General features: G+C 48.5%; 1 protein-coding gene across 1 annotated transcript in view; it reads right to left on the bottom strand.

Annotated features, from left to right (window-relative positions):
- ADCY10 (adenylate cyclase 10) overlaps positions 1-17,787 on the bottom strand; it is an 86,252-nt gene that overhangs the window by 14,538 nt on the left and 53,927 nt on the right. Inside the window, exons 21-30 of the mRNA XM_032806111.2 lie at positions 17,066-17,422; positions 15,119-15,199; positions 12,757-12,819; positions 10,483-10,534; positions 8,300-8,531; positions 6,367-6,474; positions 5,809-5,987; positions 3,144-3,300; positions 2,140-2,344; positions 1,960-2,056 (exon numbers count right to left, since the gene is read on the bottom strand). Of these exons, the coding sequence (XP_032662002.1) occupies positions 1,960-2,056; positions 2,140-2,344; positions 3,144-3,300; positions 5,809-5,987; positions 6,367-6,474; positions 8,300-8,531; positions 10,483-10,534; positions 12,757-12,819; positions 15,119-15,199; positions 17,066-17,422 (1,531 nt within the window). The remainder of the gene's footprint in view (positions 1-1,959; positions 2,057-2,139; positions 2,345-3,143; positions 3,301-5,808; positions 5,988-6,366; positions 6,475-8,299; positions 8,532-10,482; positions 10,535-12,756; positions 12,820-15,118; positions 15,200-17,065; positions 17,423-17,787) is intronic.

The raw sequence follows: 17,787 nt of genomic DNA, 5'->3' as shown, positions 1-17,787 counted from the left end.
ATGTCTTTGTCCGGCCTAGGGGGCAGTGGAAAGTCCCGCCACTAACTGAGCCGAGTCCATTGACCGTGGGCACATATTAGTAGTATGCCTTTTACTAGAGTAACAATCTAGCGGAACTATCGTTGTGTCCAATACGGCAATAAACCTGGCCGACGTGCCTTCGTACCTTACTGGACTCTGTGGTCATTGGGGGTTCTTTGCTGTGTCAGCTATCTGCGCAGAGCTGGGGCAGCACACTGAGGGAACACACGCATGCAGCCGAGTGATACCAACAGGGAGAGAGCAGAGCACCACACCGGTAGCATCTGACAACACCTCTTGACAACAATATCTATCCTATTTTTCTCTCCAAGGGTCTTTGTTGAACAAGCTTATGGAGAAGGACTTCAAGGATGCCCAACAGGACACTGAGTGGATAGAGACGTTCCTCTGTGGTCCTTCCCAGGTGCGCAAAGTATCTCGATGTTCGTATAAGTGTCTGCAAGGTCCACTGTGGAGAGCTAATTGCCTTTCCAGCTGGTCGTTGACAAGAAAAAGCACCAGGAGCAGTGCATATAGAAGCCAGGTGGCCAACCTATTACTACAGACAAACATGCCCCAGCAGAAGGAACAGTTGTGAGAACAAGTCTGTTCAGGAAGCCACTGTGGCTCAGAGAGAGTTCTTATAGACCAAGGGTACGCGTGCCAAAGGCGGCACGTGAGCTGATTTTCAATGGCACTCACACTGCCCGGGTCCTGGCCACTATTCCAGGAGACTCTGAATTTTAATTTAATTTTAAAAGAAGTTTCTTAAACATTTTAAAAACCTTATTTACTTTACATATAACAATAGTTTAGTTATATATTATAGACATAGAAAGAGATCTTCTAAAAACTTTAAAATGTATTACTGCCACGCAAAACCTTAAATTAGAGTGAATAAATGAAGACTCGGCACAGCACTTCTGAAAGGTTGCTGACCCCTGTTACAGACAGATGTCTAATAAGAGACAGACCAGTCTTCTAATCTCCCAGGGGTGGGAAGAAATAAGGCTGCCACATGACTCCAGTTGACACTTCTGAGCCGTGTGACAGAGGTACCTGTATCCCAAGTATGGGGATCCAAACTGCCTCCTCATGAGGAAGAAATACACTTCAGAAGAAAAGTACCAGCCAACCAAAGCAAAAAGCCAAACTTAGCCTGTTCATACTTCCTCACTTCCTGGCTCCATAGACCAGGGAGGTCCTTGGTCACCCTCATAATGTGCCTCCCACCTCTCTCTGTCAAGGGCACATTGTTACCATCAGCAAAGAATCCTGTGGCACCTTATAGACTAACAGACATTTTGGAGCATGAGCTTTCGTGGGTGAATACTCACTTCGTCAGATGCATGCACCCACGAAAGCTCATGCTCCAAAACGTCTGTTAGTCTATAAGGTGCCACAGGATTCTTTGCTGCTTTTACAGATCCAGGCTAACACGGCTACCCCTCTGATAATTGTTATCATCGATAGTAATTCACATTAAGAGCTGTTAGGTATGGCTCAGTATTATCCCTCCATCTCCTCCTTGGTCAGCCATGAGGCTGGACACCATAAATAGCGCCCTGTGTAAATCACATTTTCGTGGAGGGCATGGAAATCGAGAAAATGCCCCGAAACCATGATCTTTTACATATTTTTCCTTACAATTGACTAAATGTACTTGCCAAATTCATTCCTTACAAACTGTTGGGAATTTTCTTTAAAAAAAAAAAAGGGGGATTTATACAGGGCCTTAAACATAAGGATGTCCTTCCTAGAGACACTGGTCTGTCTTCTGTCATTGTAACCACATGCCTTGTCCACTGAAATCATTGGGATTTCTTTATATTTACTATACTTGGGTCTCTATCGACTTTCCACGGTTCCTTATTAGATTTCTTCTCCATACACCATTCTCCTTAGCCAGTTCATATGGAACATAAATTTGCATCATACCTGATGCTCAGAAAGAGAGCTTTGAAGAGCATGCAGAGAACTAGATAGTCCAGCTTCGGTTTCTTCAGACGCACACACATTTCATGGGCTCGATAGCCTGTGGAGAAAACAAATGTATTAAGTGTCTTTCCCTTAATACTGACACCTTCTCTTCACAGTATATGATGAAAGCAGACTTACCTAATTGAATAGATAGGGGTAGGTTACCCAAGCAGAGCTTCATATAGGCCAGTGATTGTGCTAATTTAACTGTTGTTAATAGCCCTCCTCCAATAACCTGTAGGTGAGAGCTACGCTGGATGGCCATCAGCTCATATTTCATCCATTCATCTTGGTAACCCATCATCTGGCAGCAGAGTGAGAATTCCGTATAGGATGAAATGATCTAAAATGTTCAAAACAAGAAGAAACAAGAGCCTGAAACTGTTGACTGAATCATTATCTGGTGTAGGCTCAAAAGGGACAAATGGATAAACCCAAAACCTCCACATTTCTTTGTTCCTTTTTCTCTTACAATACTGACCATTAAAAAAATTAGGATTATTAATATTAACATTTATTATGCTCATATCTAAAGGCTCCAGTCAGGATTCCTGCCCCTCCCCCATGCTAGGTGTTGTACAGGCACAGAATATAAACTAGTGTAGATGAAATTAGCAATAGCTTAAAAATCAGAACCAACCTAAACTGTTACAATAAAAAAAAAATGAAACTGAACCTCAGATCAACTCTTTTGGGAGGCTTAAAAAAGCTCAGTGAACTTTAATTGTTTGTCGTTTCACCACATCTCTGCCTCCCTAGTTCTTTCCAGAGGCAGAAGTGCTGCAACATGGCAAGAAAGAAGACCATGGGCATGTTTTACCATCCAAGACAGAAAGAAGCAAGGCATGCTGGAAATCTGACAAGAAAACTGGTTTTCCATGAGATTTCCAGTCCCAGAGGCTTAGACAGTGTGAATGAGGTTCAGAAAAACATCAGAACACTGGGATGATTATCCACAGCAAGCTTTTATAGGTCAACCAGTTGTTTGTTGAAATCAGACACCTGCTCTATAATAGTCAGGACTCCTCAATCCCCTTTGGGCAGGGTGTGTCCTGTCACCACAGTTATTTCCAGGGCTACTAGTTATTTCTTCTTCTTTGGGGGCAGGAGGAGAGGGTTCCTAGTGGTGACGGTGGACCCACCTGGCTCTCATCATCCGATTCCTCTGCTGAGTTCACTTTCATGAGTGCTGCCAGGCGACAGAACTTTTTGCTGTTTGTAGCAGTGTCCAGGCTGAAAAGTTGCCACAATAAGGAAAGGCAGTGGCCCTGCTGGTACAGGAAAGCTAATTTCTTCTCCCTGTCACACAAGACACATCTTTAGCCAGAGCAGATCACAGCAGCATAAAGATCTCACTATCGCTACTAATTAAATAGAAAGCGGGGGTGGGAGGAGGAGGAGGCGGGATCCTGAACTGGACATTTCTTCCTCCTCCTAGGAGAGGAGGCATGGAGGATTCCAGGCAAGGAAAGGGGAATGGAAGAAGTAGCAATCGGATGATGGGGTACCAGTTGGGGGAGGGTCAGTCAGCAGAGGGGTGGCATTGTGGGGGAGGTGAATGTAGCAGCAGGGAGGTTGAGGGTACCTGTGGGCATTGGGAAGGAAGTGGGACATCTGCTTCCCCACTTTGGCTGGCTGCGGAAGGGAGCAGCACAGAAGAACCTGAGTCTGCTTTATGCAGCGATGCTGAGAACCCTCCCCCTTGCCTGGCTACTACAGATCAGCTGTTAGGCTCCAGTGGGGGCGGGGGAGGATTAGCAATTGTAGCCCTGTGCCAGTAGGGGTTGCTCTGTCAGCAGAGGGGAGCAGGAAGGTCTTGGCCAGGGCATGAGGGAGCACCATTGGCTGGGTCAGACACTTCTCCCTCATCATCCCGCAAGCATGGGGGGGCACAGTTATCGGGAGGATCAGAGGGGATAGCTGTGAGGGTGATATGGGGAAAGCCATGCTATCAACTCTCATGATAGTTGGCATTTTTCTTAAAGCCCCAGCTCCTGGAGTCATGGGATCACAGAAAGCAGCAAACAAAGTGGGTATTCACCCATGAAAGCTCATGCTCCAATACATCTGTTAGTCTATAAGGTGCCACAGGACTCTTTGCTGCTTTTACAGATCCAGACTAACACGGCTACCCCTCTGATACATAGGATCACAGGAGAACTTTGGCTGCCATTTATTATTTCAAAAGAACAAGGTTCATGTTGTGAAGAAAAGCTTGAGAGACTGGTGATCTTCGGGGAAGGGAGGAGAAGCCGGAAGGACTAGGGGAGAGGAAAGAGACTGGGATGGGAGGCTATTTTGGGCAGAGAGAAGAAGGGGGCTGGGGCAAGAAGGAATGAGTGTGGGGAAAGCAAGAGGGGAGATGGGAACTGAGGGAGGAGAATCGTGGCATGCAGTGCACCACAAGCTGGCTTGGGGGGAGCTATTGGGGAGTCTGGACGGATTTCACATGGAGAGAAGTCTGGAGCGGGAAGGAGGATGAAAGCTCAGCTCCATCTGGAGACTGCTGCAGTGTAGGCTGGGAGCCTGCCACTGGGGACACTGTAGGGGGAGGCCAAAGTAGGTGTTGGGTGTTTTATTGAGGGGTATCGGATGAAAGGCAGTTATGCTAGGACATTTTGGTGCTCCAGGAAGGAGGGTGGCTTCGTGGCAGGGAATTACTCTGTCCATCTCCCCCACCAATGGGGGTAAGAGGTGAATGTAATGGGGAGGAGGAGTTGTGGCAGCAGGAAGGGGGGTCCAGCAGAGATGGGGACGAAGGTGAGCAGAGGAGGAGGGTGGCAGCAGCAGGGGGATATGATGAGGTATGTTGGGGATTCCCGGGGAAGACATGAGACAGCCTGACTCCCCCCTGGTGCCTCAACCCAAACTCCTTCATCCCACCCTTCAGGTCCTCACCTACCCCTCCTGGAATCCAGCCTTTTCCTGCTCACTTGTTTCCCCATTCCTGAAATCCCCCTGCTGGACAGTCCATCACTTCTACCTGTCCTCACTACCTCACCTTCATGCCCAAGTACCCCATCTTCAGATTCCCCTTCTCCCCTCCTGCCTTAACCCTTCACCTCTGCACTTCCTCCTTTCCACTGCCTTAACCCTCACCGCCCAGTACTCCAGGCTGCCTCACTGACCTCTGCCACCAACCCCTCCCCTACTGTTCCACCACTGCCTCCCCTCCACTGGGGTCCCTCATCTCCCTCTGCTTCCCCCTCCACAGCACCTCCCCCATTATGCACCCCACTCTAATATCTCCCCTTCCTGTGGTACCTCCATCCCCTCATGCTGATACTCCCACCGCCTCACCTCTCTCTCTATCTGCTTGAATCCCCAACAACACTATCCCGCACAGCCCAAAGGGTCTCTCCATAACACCAGATGCTTTTCCTTGCTCCCTCTGCCCCCGTTGACCCCAAAGCCCATGGCTCCCAAAAAAGCATTCCCATGATGAGGCTGGTTAGTAAGGACAGGCCAACATTTGGAAATAATGCCTTCAGCAGTAGCAGGGAACATAAAAATATTCTCAGAAACAAATGCATTTCTTTGCAATCGATTCCTGTTTTCCAAAATAAATGCTTTGCTTTAAAGTACTGTACCATTGGGAATCCATGTATCTGTAATTCCCTCTTCACTAGAGTGTGTAAACACCACTTTTTAAAGCCCCCACTCTTCACATGCTTAATTTGAAGCATGCAAGTTACATGCTTCAAATTAAGAATGTGCTTAAGTGTTTGCAGGATCGAGGTCTAAATGACAACCAGGTACTAAGGTAAAATCCACCCAACTTGGTTTTACTCCAGTTCTACTTCTTACCCTTTACTGCGACTATACAAGAATTGCTGCTTCTTCTGGTGAGACGCGTGCTTTGACACTTCCAGCAGAGTCTTAAAAAAGACTCCAATCAAGGTAAATGGGAATCTTCTGTTTAATAAAATCAAAGCCTTCCTGATAAATTTCTTTGCCAAATTCATTTGGCCCATGTTATAACAGACCTGCAGAGGGGAAGGGAGAGTAAGACAAAGACTGTTTGTAACATTATCAGCCAACTGCATGCTCCGAAATGGTGGGGCCCTCAGCTGCCATTTTCTAGCATGACATCAATGCTGGAGCCAAAGGCAGAGGTGGGTTGGGTTAAACGTCATCAAAACTATTGTGTCCTCCACCCCTCATTTAAGATAACTGTGAGAGACAACTGAGTGGCCCCACCTAAGCCAAAGGGGGCATGCGAGCCCATCCAGTAGTTTGGACTTTTAGTTTCGGATGAGGTTGAATGGACATAGGAGGGCGACACAGGAAACCTGCAATCATCTTCCATGGATGGCCCCGACCAGATACATAAAGAGGTTCTATAATGTCTTGCTATCTCTTTACCTCACCCTTCAGGCTGTAGAAGGTAGCTTCCTCAAACTGGTTAATTACAGTCGCTCTGAGATCCACCGATTTGATCAGATTCTCTGCTGTATTCAAATTGCTAAAGGCCTTAAGCAAAGCAAACCGCAGAGAAGGGTAGGTGACCATTGTGCCACACACTTTTTCCAACCCCACCACCCACTGAAGAGAAAGGGCTGGATTCTCCGGTCTGCTACGGCCACTGCAAGCAGCCAGAGATGGCCAGGGGAGAATCCCCTCTTCGCTGGTGCAGGCAGCAATGTGTCTCCTGCCCCTATCCTCCCATGCCCTGTGGCAGGGGAAGGAGGGTGTTCTGAGGGCAAGGTGTGAGCAGAATGGGGTCATGGCAAAGCTTTACGCCTGATCTTCCACTGATGGAAGCCTAAGCTAGGGTTGCCCTTGTGCCCAGGGCAACACAGCACTGAATCACGATGCTGTGGCTGTGCACCCCATCTCTCTGCTACCCTAGCTGTGCTCACTCAGCGGTGAATCAAGCCACAAAGCAAAGGGAGCTCTCTTCACTCTGTCTAGGACAGCAACACTGCTTTCTTTCCCCTTGGAGTAACCCAGGAGCTGCTGGAGCTGCCTGCAGAGCTGGGACATAATGCCCATGGGTTTCTTTGGCTGAATGTATGGAGGAAATGTAGCACTAAAGGACTGATGGCATTGAGTCCCAGTCACCCTTCAACCCCGCCACCACCACCACCCTCCATGCAGCCTTGCCAATGCACCTTACTTCTGACCTGTGTACCACCTCCTCCAGGCTATTCCAGTCATAGGCCCCTTCCACAGCTCGCTGACAGAAGCACCCCATCTCTCCTATGAGCTCTCCATGGTAGACATTGCTAATTCATAGGATGATTTTTGTCATATGACTAAATGTCACCCAGAGACTATGATGGGCCTCCCCAAATCATGTCCCTAATGATCTCCTTATCCTCCCCACCAGCACCACCACCAGCACCACCACCTCCTATGCCCCCAGCTTCTAGAGGACTGGGGCTAGTGCCCTAAACCACCATGCCTTTGAACATTCCTCACTCCCCTCCCACTACTATATTTACTATACTGGGGGGTTGGGTGAAACCGCCTGGAGGCTGGTGCGTTTGATAGCCAGCCTTCACTCCGGACAAATGTGTAAGGCACTCAGCTCTTTTCTGGAACACACAGCCAAAGCAGTAGGAGCCTCCCCCAAAATGCAGGCCATGGGCAAAGCTGGAGCAGGAATTGATCCATGTGACCTAAGCAGTTTCCTGGGAGTCTAATTACAAAACTAGGGCCTGGGATTGATTGGACTGCACAGGCGTGTATGGGTGTGAGAAACACCACAGAAAGACCCAGAGAAGGCAGAAGAAAGCCAGGACAGCCACAGAAGGACTTGTAGCATGACCCTGAGAAAAAGGTGCAGGTGCGGGTGCGAGAGCGAGAGCATTTGGGCAGAGTGCTGCCTGGAAAGAAGCTTGAATCTGTGAGCAATTAACTGTCTCCAGCTCTTTGAGTCCTACAGTGTTCAGGGAAACATAACTTTATGTACATTCCTTGTAAATCAAGAGGACTGCATCAATGAAATGCCTGACTCAGTTTCTCTTTCTACAAGAAACAACCCACAGGATCCCAAATTTTGACTAAAAGCTCAGATCAAAAGGGGTAATAATATTAAACCGTATGTATGCTTGTAATCTTTCATGTGCTATGTCTGTGACATTAAAATCCTGCGCCACAGCTTAGAGTCTCTAGCAAAGTAGGAAGGAGAGGTAAGGGAAATGTAGGGCCTAACACTACCATTCTGAAAGAACCAAAGAACATGTGTTCCTAGAAGAAATCTGGGATAGCCTGCTAATATGGGGAGAAGTAAAAGGGAGACCAGTGAAAAGGACATGAACTCACATGGGATCAAGGGAGCAAAGCAGCTCACCATGTAGTTGTTTGACAGATGTAAGTAAGCAGCTGCACACTCCAACAAGTAATACAAGGCTCTGCCATATTCTCCCATCGCCATGCAGTGCCGGGCCAGGGGCACAAAGACAGACTCCACGATCTCTTCACATTCGCAGGATCCCAAGCGCCTGATCTTCTCCCGACCCCTGTCAGACTGCTGAATGATCTCATCCAGCCTCTCCAGAAACTCCTTCTCTATCTCTTCAGCTCTGGCCGGAGACAAGATGGCAGAGAAGGGGCAGGATTCCCGTGTCACAAGGCTTTCTTGTGTGTCTGCGTGTGGAGTGCTTGGTAGAATTCACAGTTTTAATTCCCTGGTGCTGTTTTTATGTTGTTCTTGTGACCCAAGGGACAGTGCTCTCTGTCCCTAAACTCCTAGCCCCGCCTGTGCCTTTATGGCACTGTTCTGGAGGAAGACTATGGCATTCCTTTATGCAGGGCAAGTTTAAGGCAATCTGCAGCTCTTGGCACACCCCCACATGGGGTTTTGTGACCACTAGAGGGTGGACATGTGGCAATGCTCCCCCACCACCACCTCCACCAGACATGGCAGAGCCCCACTTCTCCCTGGGCCATGCCCTGTCTGCTGTGGGGTGGGCTCAGGCAGCTTCCTCCCTAGCTACAGTGACTGCTGCTCCCCTGCAGGCTCAGGTAGATGTCACATCCCTGTATCAGTTACTTTCCTTTCTGTTTTGTCAAGTTCTTTTTTTGCAAGGGCTGGAAACTGATTTCTTTAAAATGAAAGCTAAGATGCAGACGTCATTGCAGGGTTTCTGGAGGGAGTCTAGGCCCACAGCACAAGCCTGTGATGTTAGCCAGCCTTGGCACCCTGTGCTTTTGGCCAGGACGCAGGCAGCCCTTTCCCTGCCTCACTTGAGAAGACAGAATTACATTGCCTCTGACAGCACCAGCACCTAATCCCTCCTAAACAGAATAACCTAAACCATTTCATTTTGGAGAGCTTCCTGTCTCTTAACATGCCAGAGAGAAAGCGGAGCACAAAAGTTGGCTAAAATGTACCTGACTGAACAGCAGCTCTACAAGATAACTTCGTAAGCAGGCCTGAGTATCTTACCTTGGATAGAAAAGAAATGTGACCTAATTGATTAAACTGTATCTCCTGCCCTTAGTTTATCCGCAGCAGGACTGTGAACCATAGCTGGCCCAGATAGTATGAAGCTTTCATGACTATCTGTCTTTCCCAAGCAGGACCTTGAAAATGTGAATTGAGCATAAACGGATGGAGAGATGCCGCCTGAGTCTGCAGAGAGCCTGAAACAATCATTCTGAGAGTGTGCTTTGCCACATCCATCTCAACCAGGGCTCCATCAGCTCTGCTCTTCCATGGCTGCACAAGTTGCCATTTTTCCAGAATGCCACAGAAACCACCATTTCTGCCATGGAATTCACTGTTGAATTCACTGTTTTGCTGCATTCAGGCACTCATCGTTTTATCTTCCTGACCTGCCAGCAGCTACCTCTTGCTCTGCAGATTTCCCCACGACAGAGAGTTATTTCAGTGTACATGCCCTGCATGGTTCCATGGAACCAGGGAATGGGGAAAACACTAACTCCATGGAACAACACAGGCTGGTGAGCTAAGCAGGCTGGAGAACGGAACAACAGCCAAGGTCTGAAAAGATGAGCCACTAACCTAGCTCCCAGCTTCCCACTTCCCTGGCATCCATAGGGGAAGAAGGATCTGGGCCAGGCTGGGGCAGGAGCTAAGGTTTGGGGTGTGGAGCCAGCCACCCAGAAAGTGTAATGAAAAATCCATTCTTGGACTGTTGAAAATAAACAAATTCTACTGCAAGAATGTTTAGCTATGAGCCACAGGGAATGGGGGGAGAGTGAGTGGGAATGAAGGGCATTTCCCAGAGAGAGAGAGAGAGAGAGAGAGTAAATTAATGCTGCTGTAGAATGTAAGAATCCCATTGTGCCATGGAATACATGGGGCCCTGACAGTAGGCATGTTCCATTCTAAGAGAGTCCCTCACACCCTCCAAAATCCCAGTCTCCATGGGTATCTTGCCCCCTGTCAGGTGATGTCTTCCCCCACAGGTAGCAGCCAAACCCATATATTCCACTCACAACCTCTGGAGCCCCTAGGAATCTATTTCTTTGTAAGTGGTCTGGTGAATGAAGACCTTGTTCCCGTACTTAAGATTTTCTTCTGGCAACATCTTGTGTTTCTTTAGTGCCTTTACAGTCTCTGGAAAGAAAATCAACCACTGGGTTCAATGCAACATCATATGTCCTGGAATAAAAGCCGCTTTTTACCATTCTCTAGCACTAAGATAATGAGATGAAATTCCATAACATAGCGAATGTCTTCACTGCAGACTTAGAGTGTGACATACCAGGCCAGGAAACTCCAGAGGCCACAGTTAATGGGAAGAATCCCACCCACCCAGAAATCCTCCAAATGTCGACAGCTGAAAGAGGAGAAACACTCACTACTCACAAAAATGTTCTTTATGGTCCAGCTCTTTAGCTGGTGTAAATCAGCATAGCTCCATTTATGTCAGCACAGCTACACCCACTTACACCAGTATATGATCTAACCCAGTGGTTTTCAACCTATTTACCATTGTGGACTGCATATGTGGCCCACAATGTGTTATGTGGGCCACATCCAATACTACCTCTACTGCCCTGAGGATGTCACATGGGCTGCAGCTCTGTGCTGATTGGGCCACAAGTGGCCTGCTGCAGGCCACAGGTTGAGAACCACTGGGTGGAGTTTTTTGCCCAAACCTGTTAGTCCATAATGCACTTCATCAAACTGTTAAAGGTTCTTTTCAGCGCAGCACTTTAGGCTTTGGCTACACTAGCACTTTTGTTGGCAAAACTTTTGTTGGTCGGGGGGGTGAAAAAACACACCCCAACTGACCAGGGCCAGCTCTAGGTTTCTTGCCACCTCAAGCAAAAAAAATTTTGGCTGCCCCCCACCCCAGCCCTAGGCTCCCCCCCTGCCCATCAGTGCCCCAGCCCGCCACCCTAGCACTGGGCTCTCTCTTCCCCCCCCACCCACACCACCTGCTGCTCCAGCACTGGGCTTTCCACCCCCAAATATGAGATCCACTACCAGCACATGGTGGCCAAGCCCTGGCCCAGCCATGACTCTGTCCCCATGCAGGTGGAGCTGCTGGGCAGCACGGAGCGGGGATACTTCCAGGTGGCAGTGCAGCTGCGAGGCGGCACAGAGAACACAGCACCCTCCCTGGGCTTTGCGGTGCTGCTGGTGGCCGACGTGGATCAGTTCGTGCTCAGCATCCTCACCCCCAACACGCTGGCAGCCGAGGACCTGGAAAGCCCCCCGGACCTGTTGCTCTTCAGCCTCACCATGCCCTGGCCCAGCCTCGGCAGGCAGAAAAGTGAGGATCTCCGGCTGCGGGGCTACCTGCCCAGCACCGACGAGCCCAGCCAGCCGCTCACCTGCTCACACACTCCAGGAGCCCCTCTCGCCGCCGCAGCCCAGGCTCGGCTCCAGGGGACCCCGATTCCATCCCTCCCTGGCTCCTCACACTCTCCTGTGGCGGTGGCGAGAGGGGCTCCCGGAGTGTGTGAGTAGCAGGGGAGAGAGGGAAGTGGGGCCTGGGATGCAGGGAGGTAGGAGGGGTCCTGCTGCCACTCTGAATCTCCCCAGGGCGGCGTGGTGTGGCGTTCCCCCCACCCCCGAGTGGGCTATGCAGGGCACCGCCGGGCTGGGCAGGGGGCACAGATCCCGGCTCGCACACTGACAGGACAAGTGGCTTTTTGCCACTCCAAGCAAAAAAAAGAAAGGGGAGGTGGCGGAGTGCCGCCCCTTAGAAAGTGCCCCCCCAAGCACATGCTTGGAGGGCTGGTGCCTAGAGCCGGCCCTGCAACAGACATAAGTTTCACCAACGAAAGCGCCTGTGTGGACAGGACTATGCCAGTGGGACAGCATCTCCTGCCGACATAGCTACTGCTGCTTATTGGGGGTGGTTTAATTATGCAGCTGGAAGAACTCTCTCCCCCAGCATAGAGCGGCTACATGGGAGACCTTACAGCAGTGCAGCTGCAGCAGTACAGATGTGAGATGTACCGCTGTAAGGTCTCTAGTGTAGACATAGCCTTAGTTAGTCAGAGTGAAGGGGGAGAAATTCACTTCCTTCTAGCCACCTATTTTTGTTTGTTGCTTTCTTTTAAACAGTATTTTTCACTCCTGATTTTTCAGGCTAATATATGATGCTGAGGAGCCAAATTTTGCTCTGTTACAAAGATGCAACCCCCATTAAAATCAGTGGAAGTCCTATATCTAATAAAGCTGTGGTTTGAGTTAGACACGCACAGTTCTGTTTGGGTTAGAAGCTTAGATTTGGTCTTTAATTTCTCACTGCTGCACTGACTGAGTCTAAAAAAACCCCATGGGTGGTCTGTTACATTCCAGGAAGATAAGCTTGAATTTACCTTTCTCAAAGTCTTGTGGAAGTAATAAGTCTAACTTCTTGGAGAAAGTAGAAGTAGTGATGTCTGAAATTCAGAGAACAAGGGAGAAGGCATATCTAAGGGTACTTGCTGCACACATCCTTTGTTCAAGACAAATGGTTCTTGTATATGCTGCCTACATAGAGAAGAATCTTTACTGGCATTGGGGACCATGAAAATTTCAGGAGATGGTTGTCTGGACACAGAGATCCTAGTCAAGGGTCCACTTGCTCAACATGAAAAAGAATCGAATAAAGTTCCTTTGAAAAGCCACTGTAGAGTGATCATCTGCCTTTGCTTATTGGAAAGAGAGCGTTATGAGCTTTCATCGCGACCCCAGTCTGCAGCTGAGAAAAAGAGTGCTGCCTCTATGAAAGTGGCTACCATCCCAATAAACGTGCCATTGGACATTAGCCATTTTCTGTTATATTCTTTTGGACATGACGACTTGAATGCTCCCTTCATTTCTTTCTGCAAAAGGACCACAACCAGCATAGTATGACTGTCTTTTGTATGACATGTTAAACTCAGGTACTAACCATTATGGTCATGAAAGATTTCATAGCACTTTTCTCAAAAGTTAGAGATGGCAACTGTGATGTCCTGACCTAATTTCTTTGTGGAAATATATATTCGGCTCCATAAATACTTTTCGGAGTATGATTTGAAATAGTCATTCCTTCCCTCCTACTCCTTAAAACACCCTGTTGGGTAATGTTGCTGACACAGAGTAGTTGCAGTACTCCACCCTAGAGAAGGCAGCATTTCTTGGTGGGTGAATAATCCATGTTTAAATAAACTACATGATGCCATTAAAAGACACTGTATAAATACTGTAGGAAGTTTTACTGTCTTTTCAGTGCCCTGTTTGGCCCTGTTTTATTACCACAATAAGTGTAATGTCCCTCCTCCATTTGTTACATTCTTAGACCTGGTGCGATGAACAGCTCAGTGGTGTAGGGGAGAATATATATAGAGAGAGAGGTTTAATTATTATCACAAAACACCACCACACACGGTACCTCTAATCCACCTAACTCCTCTTTTCATTAAGAACTAAATGTCCAGTTCTTTCACATAGTCCATGCGAAGCTGTACCTACATTAACATACTAGGTCAAATTCATTTTAGTCCAACTCCGCTGAAGCAGGCTTACTCTTCTCTTAAATTATTTTGCAATAGGTTTGTTCCATATTGCACATATTTTCCTACTCATACTGTGAACAGCAGCATTCTCTAGAGAGAGCCAATGTTTCACATTCAGGCTGCCCAAACTGAAGCAGGCAGAAAGGAATGACCCGAACTGGAACTTGATCAGAAGTTGAACACCTGGGCTTGGATCCTTCCTCTTGCCTCACTTGCCATAGGATCTTACAGAGCTCAATTTTACATTTCATCTAAACAATGGGAAGTCCCCAGCCAGGCAGCACTCCCTAGCACAGTGGTAGGGCACTGGTTCAGTACTGACTCAGGGGATTAGGCCTCAAATGTATTTAGGCACTGAGCTTCCATTGAAATCAATGGGAGTTAGATGCCTAAATACCTTTGAGGGGCTGGGTCATAGTCAATTGCTCCCTGTGATGGGGCTTTCTCCTCATCACCTGCAAGGCAAGGGAAAGAACCCCAATTAGCATATTTCACACTTGCGAGTGATTAACTAATTGCCTCCTGGCCAGAGGAAGCAGAGCAAGGCATTTTAAGTAGACTGAGGATGCTCAGGTGGGGACAGACTACAGTGGACAGTGGTTTCTGATAGAGCAAAGCCCCAGCAGTGGGTTTAACAGACAGGAAACACCAGAGGAAGAACACTGCAGGAGTGGGTTAGGGCCCTGCAGGAGAAGTCCTGAGGCAAGGCCAGCAAGGGAACTACAGTGGACCCTAAGGCTGCAGAAGAGGTATTAGTTTGAAGATCTGATTGGACTTTCATTTGGACTTCTTCATGTTATCCCCAAAAGGGACTTAAATTTCCATGTACCTTGGTCAGATGGCCATGCCACAGTGCACCGAGAAGTGGCGAAGAGGAAGCCTGAGAAAGGCCATTGAAGGGCAGGGAGTGAGCCCAGTAGGCGAGGCCAGAGACAAGGACCCTGTGCAAGGCAGCGTGAGGGGTGCTCACTAGGTAAGGATGTGCTACGAGTACTACACTGCCCCTGAATCCTTCTCCACTCCCCATACCAATACTTTACCTGCCTGTTTCATTTTCTTTTTTGTGCTCTGTCTCATACCTTCACCCACTTCCCTTTTCACCCCTCTTTCTCTCTGCAGCTCCCTGGGTTTTAGCATGGTGGTCTAACCTCACTCCCTCCAAGTTACTGAGAGTTCTGTATCTGATGGGACGTTTTACCTTCACTTGTCCTCTGGACACTTTCAAGGGAGCATGTGCTGGTTAGGGAAGCCTCAGCTGTGGCAGCTTTTCTCTCCATCCCTGCCAAATTGGAGAGAGAAACACGTGTTAATAACGAGCTGTAGAACAACTTCTCATTGCTATCCACATGGCAGCGGCCAGCGGAAGCCAGTGGGCCATTGTACTAGGTGCTATACTGACACAGACTACAAAGATGGTCCCTCTCCAAAAGCACTTAAAATCTAAACATTTAAAAGACAAAACTAAAGCCTAAGTTCTCACCGGCTGTGAAAAACGCGTCACGGACCGTGAAATCCCTTCTTCCCCATGAAATCTGGTCTTCTATGTAGTATAGGGTAAAAGTACACCAATTTTACAGGGAAGACCAACGTTTCTCAAACTAGGGGTCCCAACCAAAAGAAGGTTGGGAGAGGGGGGTGTAACAGTATTACCACCCTTACTTCTGCCCTGCCTTCAGAGCTGAGTGGTCGAAGAGCAGCAGTTGCTGGCCAGGTACCCAGCTCTGAAGGCATCACCCCGTCAGCAGAAGTAAAGGTGGCAATACCACAACCCTCCTACAATAACCTTGTGACTCCTCCACTCCTCCTTTGGGGTCAGGACCCTTGCAGTTACACCACCATGAAATTTCAGATTTAAATATCTGAAATCATGAAATTTATGATTTTTAAAATCCCATGACCATGAAATTGACCAAAATGGACCGTGAATTTGGTAGGGCCCTACCCGTGGGGGTTACACCACCAGTGCCCGCTGTGCTCTGTAGAACAACTATTATTTGCATTGCCATAGTGTCCAGGAGACCCAGTCACAGATCAGGACCTTGCTATGCTAGGGGCTGTACAAGCACAGAACAAAAGGTCCCTGCCTCAAAGAGCTTGCAGGGACCAAATTCTGCAGCAGAACTCCTAAATTCCACCAACAGGGTGAATTCCCTGGAAAATTCTATGGCTGCTCAAACAGTCCACAGGGTCCTGATTGAGATGAACGGGACAAATCACACCTCTCTCAGCCATTTTTCCTCAAAGCCATTGTTTCAGGCTTTCTGCAGACTCAGGTACATGACACTGCCTCGGTTTCCATTTTCTCCATTATCATAAAGCCTATAAACATATCTGTTCCAACAGGAAAATTCAGATTATAAAGAACATTTCTGGGGCAAGGACTCAGTTCCCCAGCAAACCCCACAGCCATGGAGTTGTGGAATACCCTAGGCCCTGTGTCTAGGTGTAGCTGAAGGCAGAATTTGGGCCAGCCCAGGTTCCACTTTCACATATTACCAGCCCAGCTAACATAGCCTCCTTCCCTGCACACAGTCCTTCCACTCCACACCTCTGCCTGCTTCTCACTACTCCTTCACAGCCCCACGCTGCCCCCACCACAGTCCTTGACTTTCCCCTACCCTTCAGCTCCTGATACCAGACCTAAAGGATGAGCAGAAATGTGAGGGGGCATGGAAAGGTTACAGCATATGTGGGGCTTGAGGGGTAGAGATTGGGGATATAAGAAAAAATAAGGGGATTGGGAGAGCCTGAAAAGGAGGCCAGGATGCCTCTCCAGATTTCCCCTAGGGTGAGAGAGGATATAGAGCAAACAGGGCTACTGGAGGTGAAGGAGAAGGGAGAAAGAGACTTGGCAAAGGTGTCTAGTGCATCCAACCAGCTGAGAGCAGAAGATGCCCAGAGGCACACTTAGTCACACCCACTAGGCCCCATGTCTCAGAGAACGCAGAGGCTAAATACACACCCGTTGCAGTATTGCGTTGCAGAGCTGCATTGAGGACTGTGCAGTCACTGCATTGCCTGCATAGCCCTAGTCTCTGCAGCAGCAAGCAAAGCCTTCCCTGTAAGATTCTGTGCCCTCCCGGCAGCACGGTCCCTTTGGGACCCCAGCCTGGGGAGTGCTGTGGAAACAAGGGGTTCCATTTACCTTCAAATGAGGGTGCCTGAAGCCTTTTCAGGGTTGTGTAAATGATCAGTGAGGCTGCTTCACTGAATGGGTATTCCTTGTGCTGCTCAGAACTGCTTTCCTGAGACTCAGTGCTCTCCAGCATCATTTCCACAGTGTGGCGGTGAAATGAAATGAAGTCCCCTTCTCCGCAGCGTCTGCATTTGTGAGCCTCCCCTTCTAGATAGCTCACACACTTGAGATGTAAGGCTTTCTTCTGGCTCTTCAGCCAAACCTCGTAGGCTGCTTCCTGCAGCAGTGGCATGCAGAACGCCATGACGCCGCATTGCATCACCAGCTGCTCTTGCTTGATTCGCTTATAAACAGAAGAGCGGATATCTGAAAGATAACATGGGTTTATCCATCCCCTCTCAGCTAGGACAGCATTTGAGCACACAAGGCTCTGTTTCTGCTGCAGCCACTGATGGAACTGTCCACACTGAAGGTGTAACACGGCCCTGGGGGTGGGTCATCAGTGGTAGGGATCAAACCTAGGACCACCAGATCTGAAAGCATGAGACACTACTGCCTGAGCTAAAAAATGCAATCCTTAGCCATGGGTGCAGCAGGCTCCTCAACCTCCAGATCTGGACCAAAGTGCCAACTGTATGAATTATAACCACTTGGCAATACACCAGCGGATGACAAAATACCTCATATACTTTAATTCACCCCTGTTGCTATTGTTGGTGCCAGACTTGCAT

This window comes from Chelonoidis abingdonii, chromosome 7, assembly GCF_003597395.2.
Source record: "Chelonoidis abingdonii isolate Lonesome George chromosome 7, CheloAbing_2.0, whole genome shotgun sequence".
NCBI classification, from domain to species: domain Eukaryota; kingdom Metazoa; phylum Chordata; order Testudines; family Testudinidae; genus Chelonoidis; species Chelonoidis abingdonii.
The sequence above is the reverse complement of the archived record's forward strand: the minus strand, read 5'-3'. Positions and strand labels throughout refer to the sequence as shown.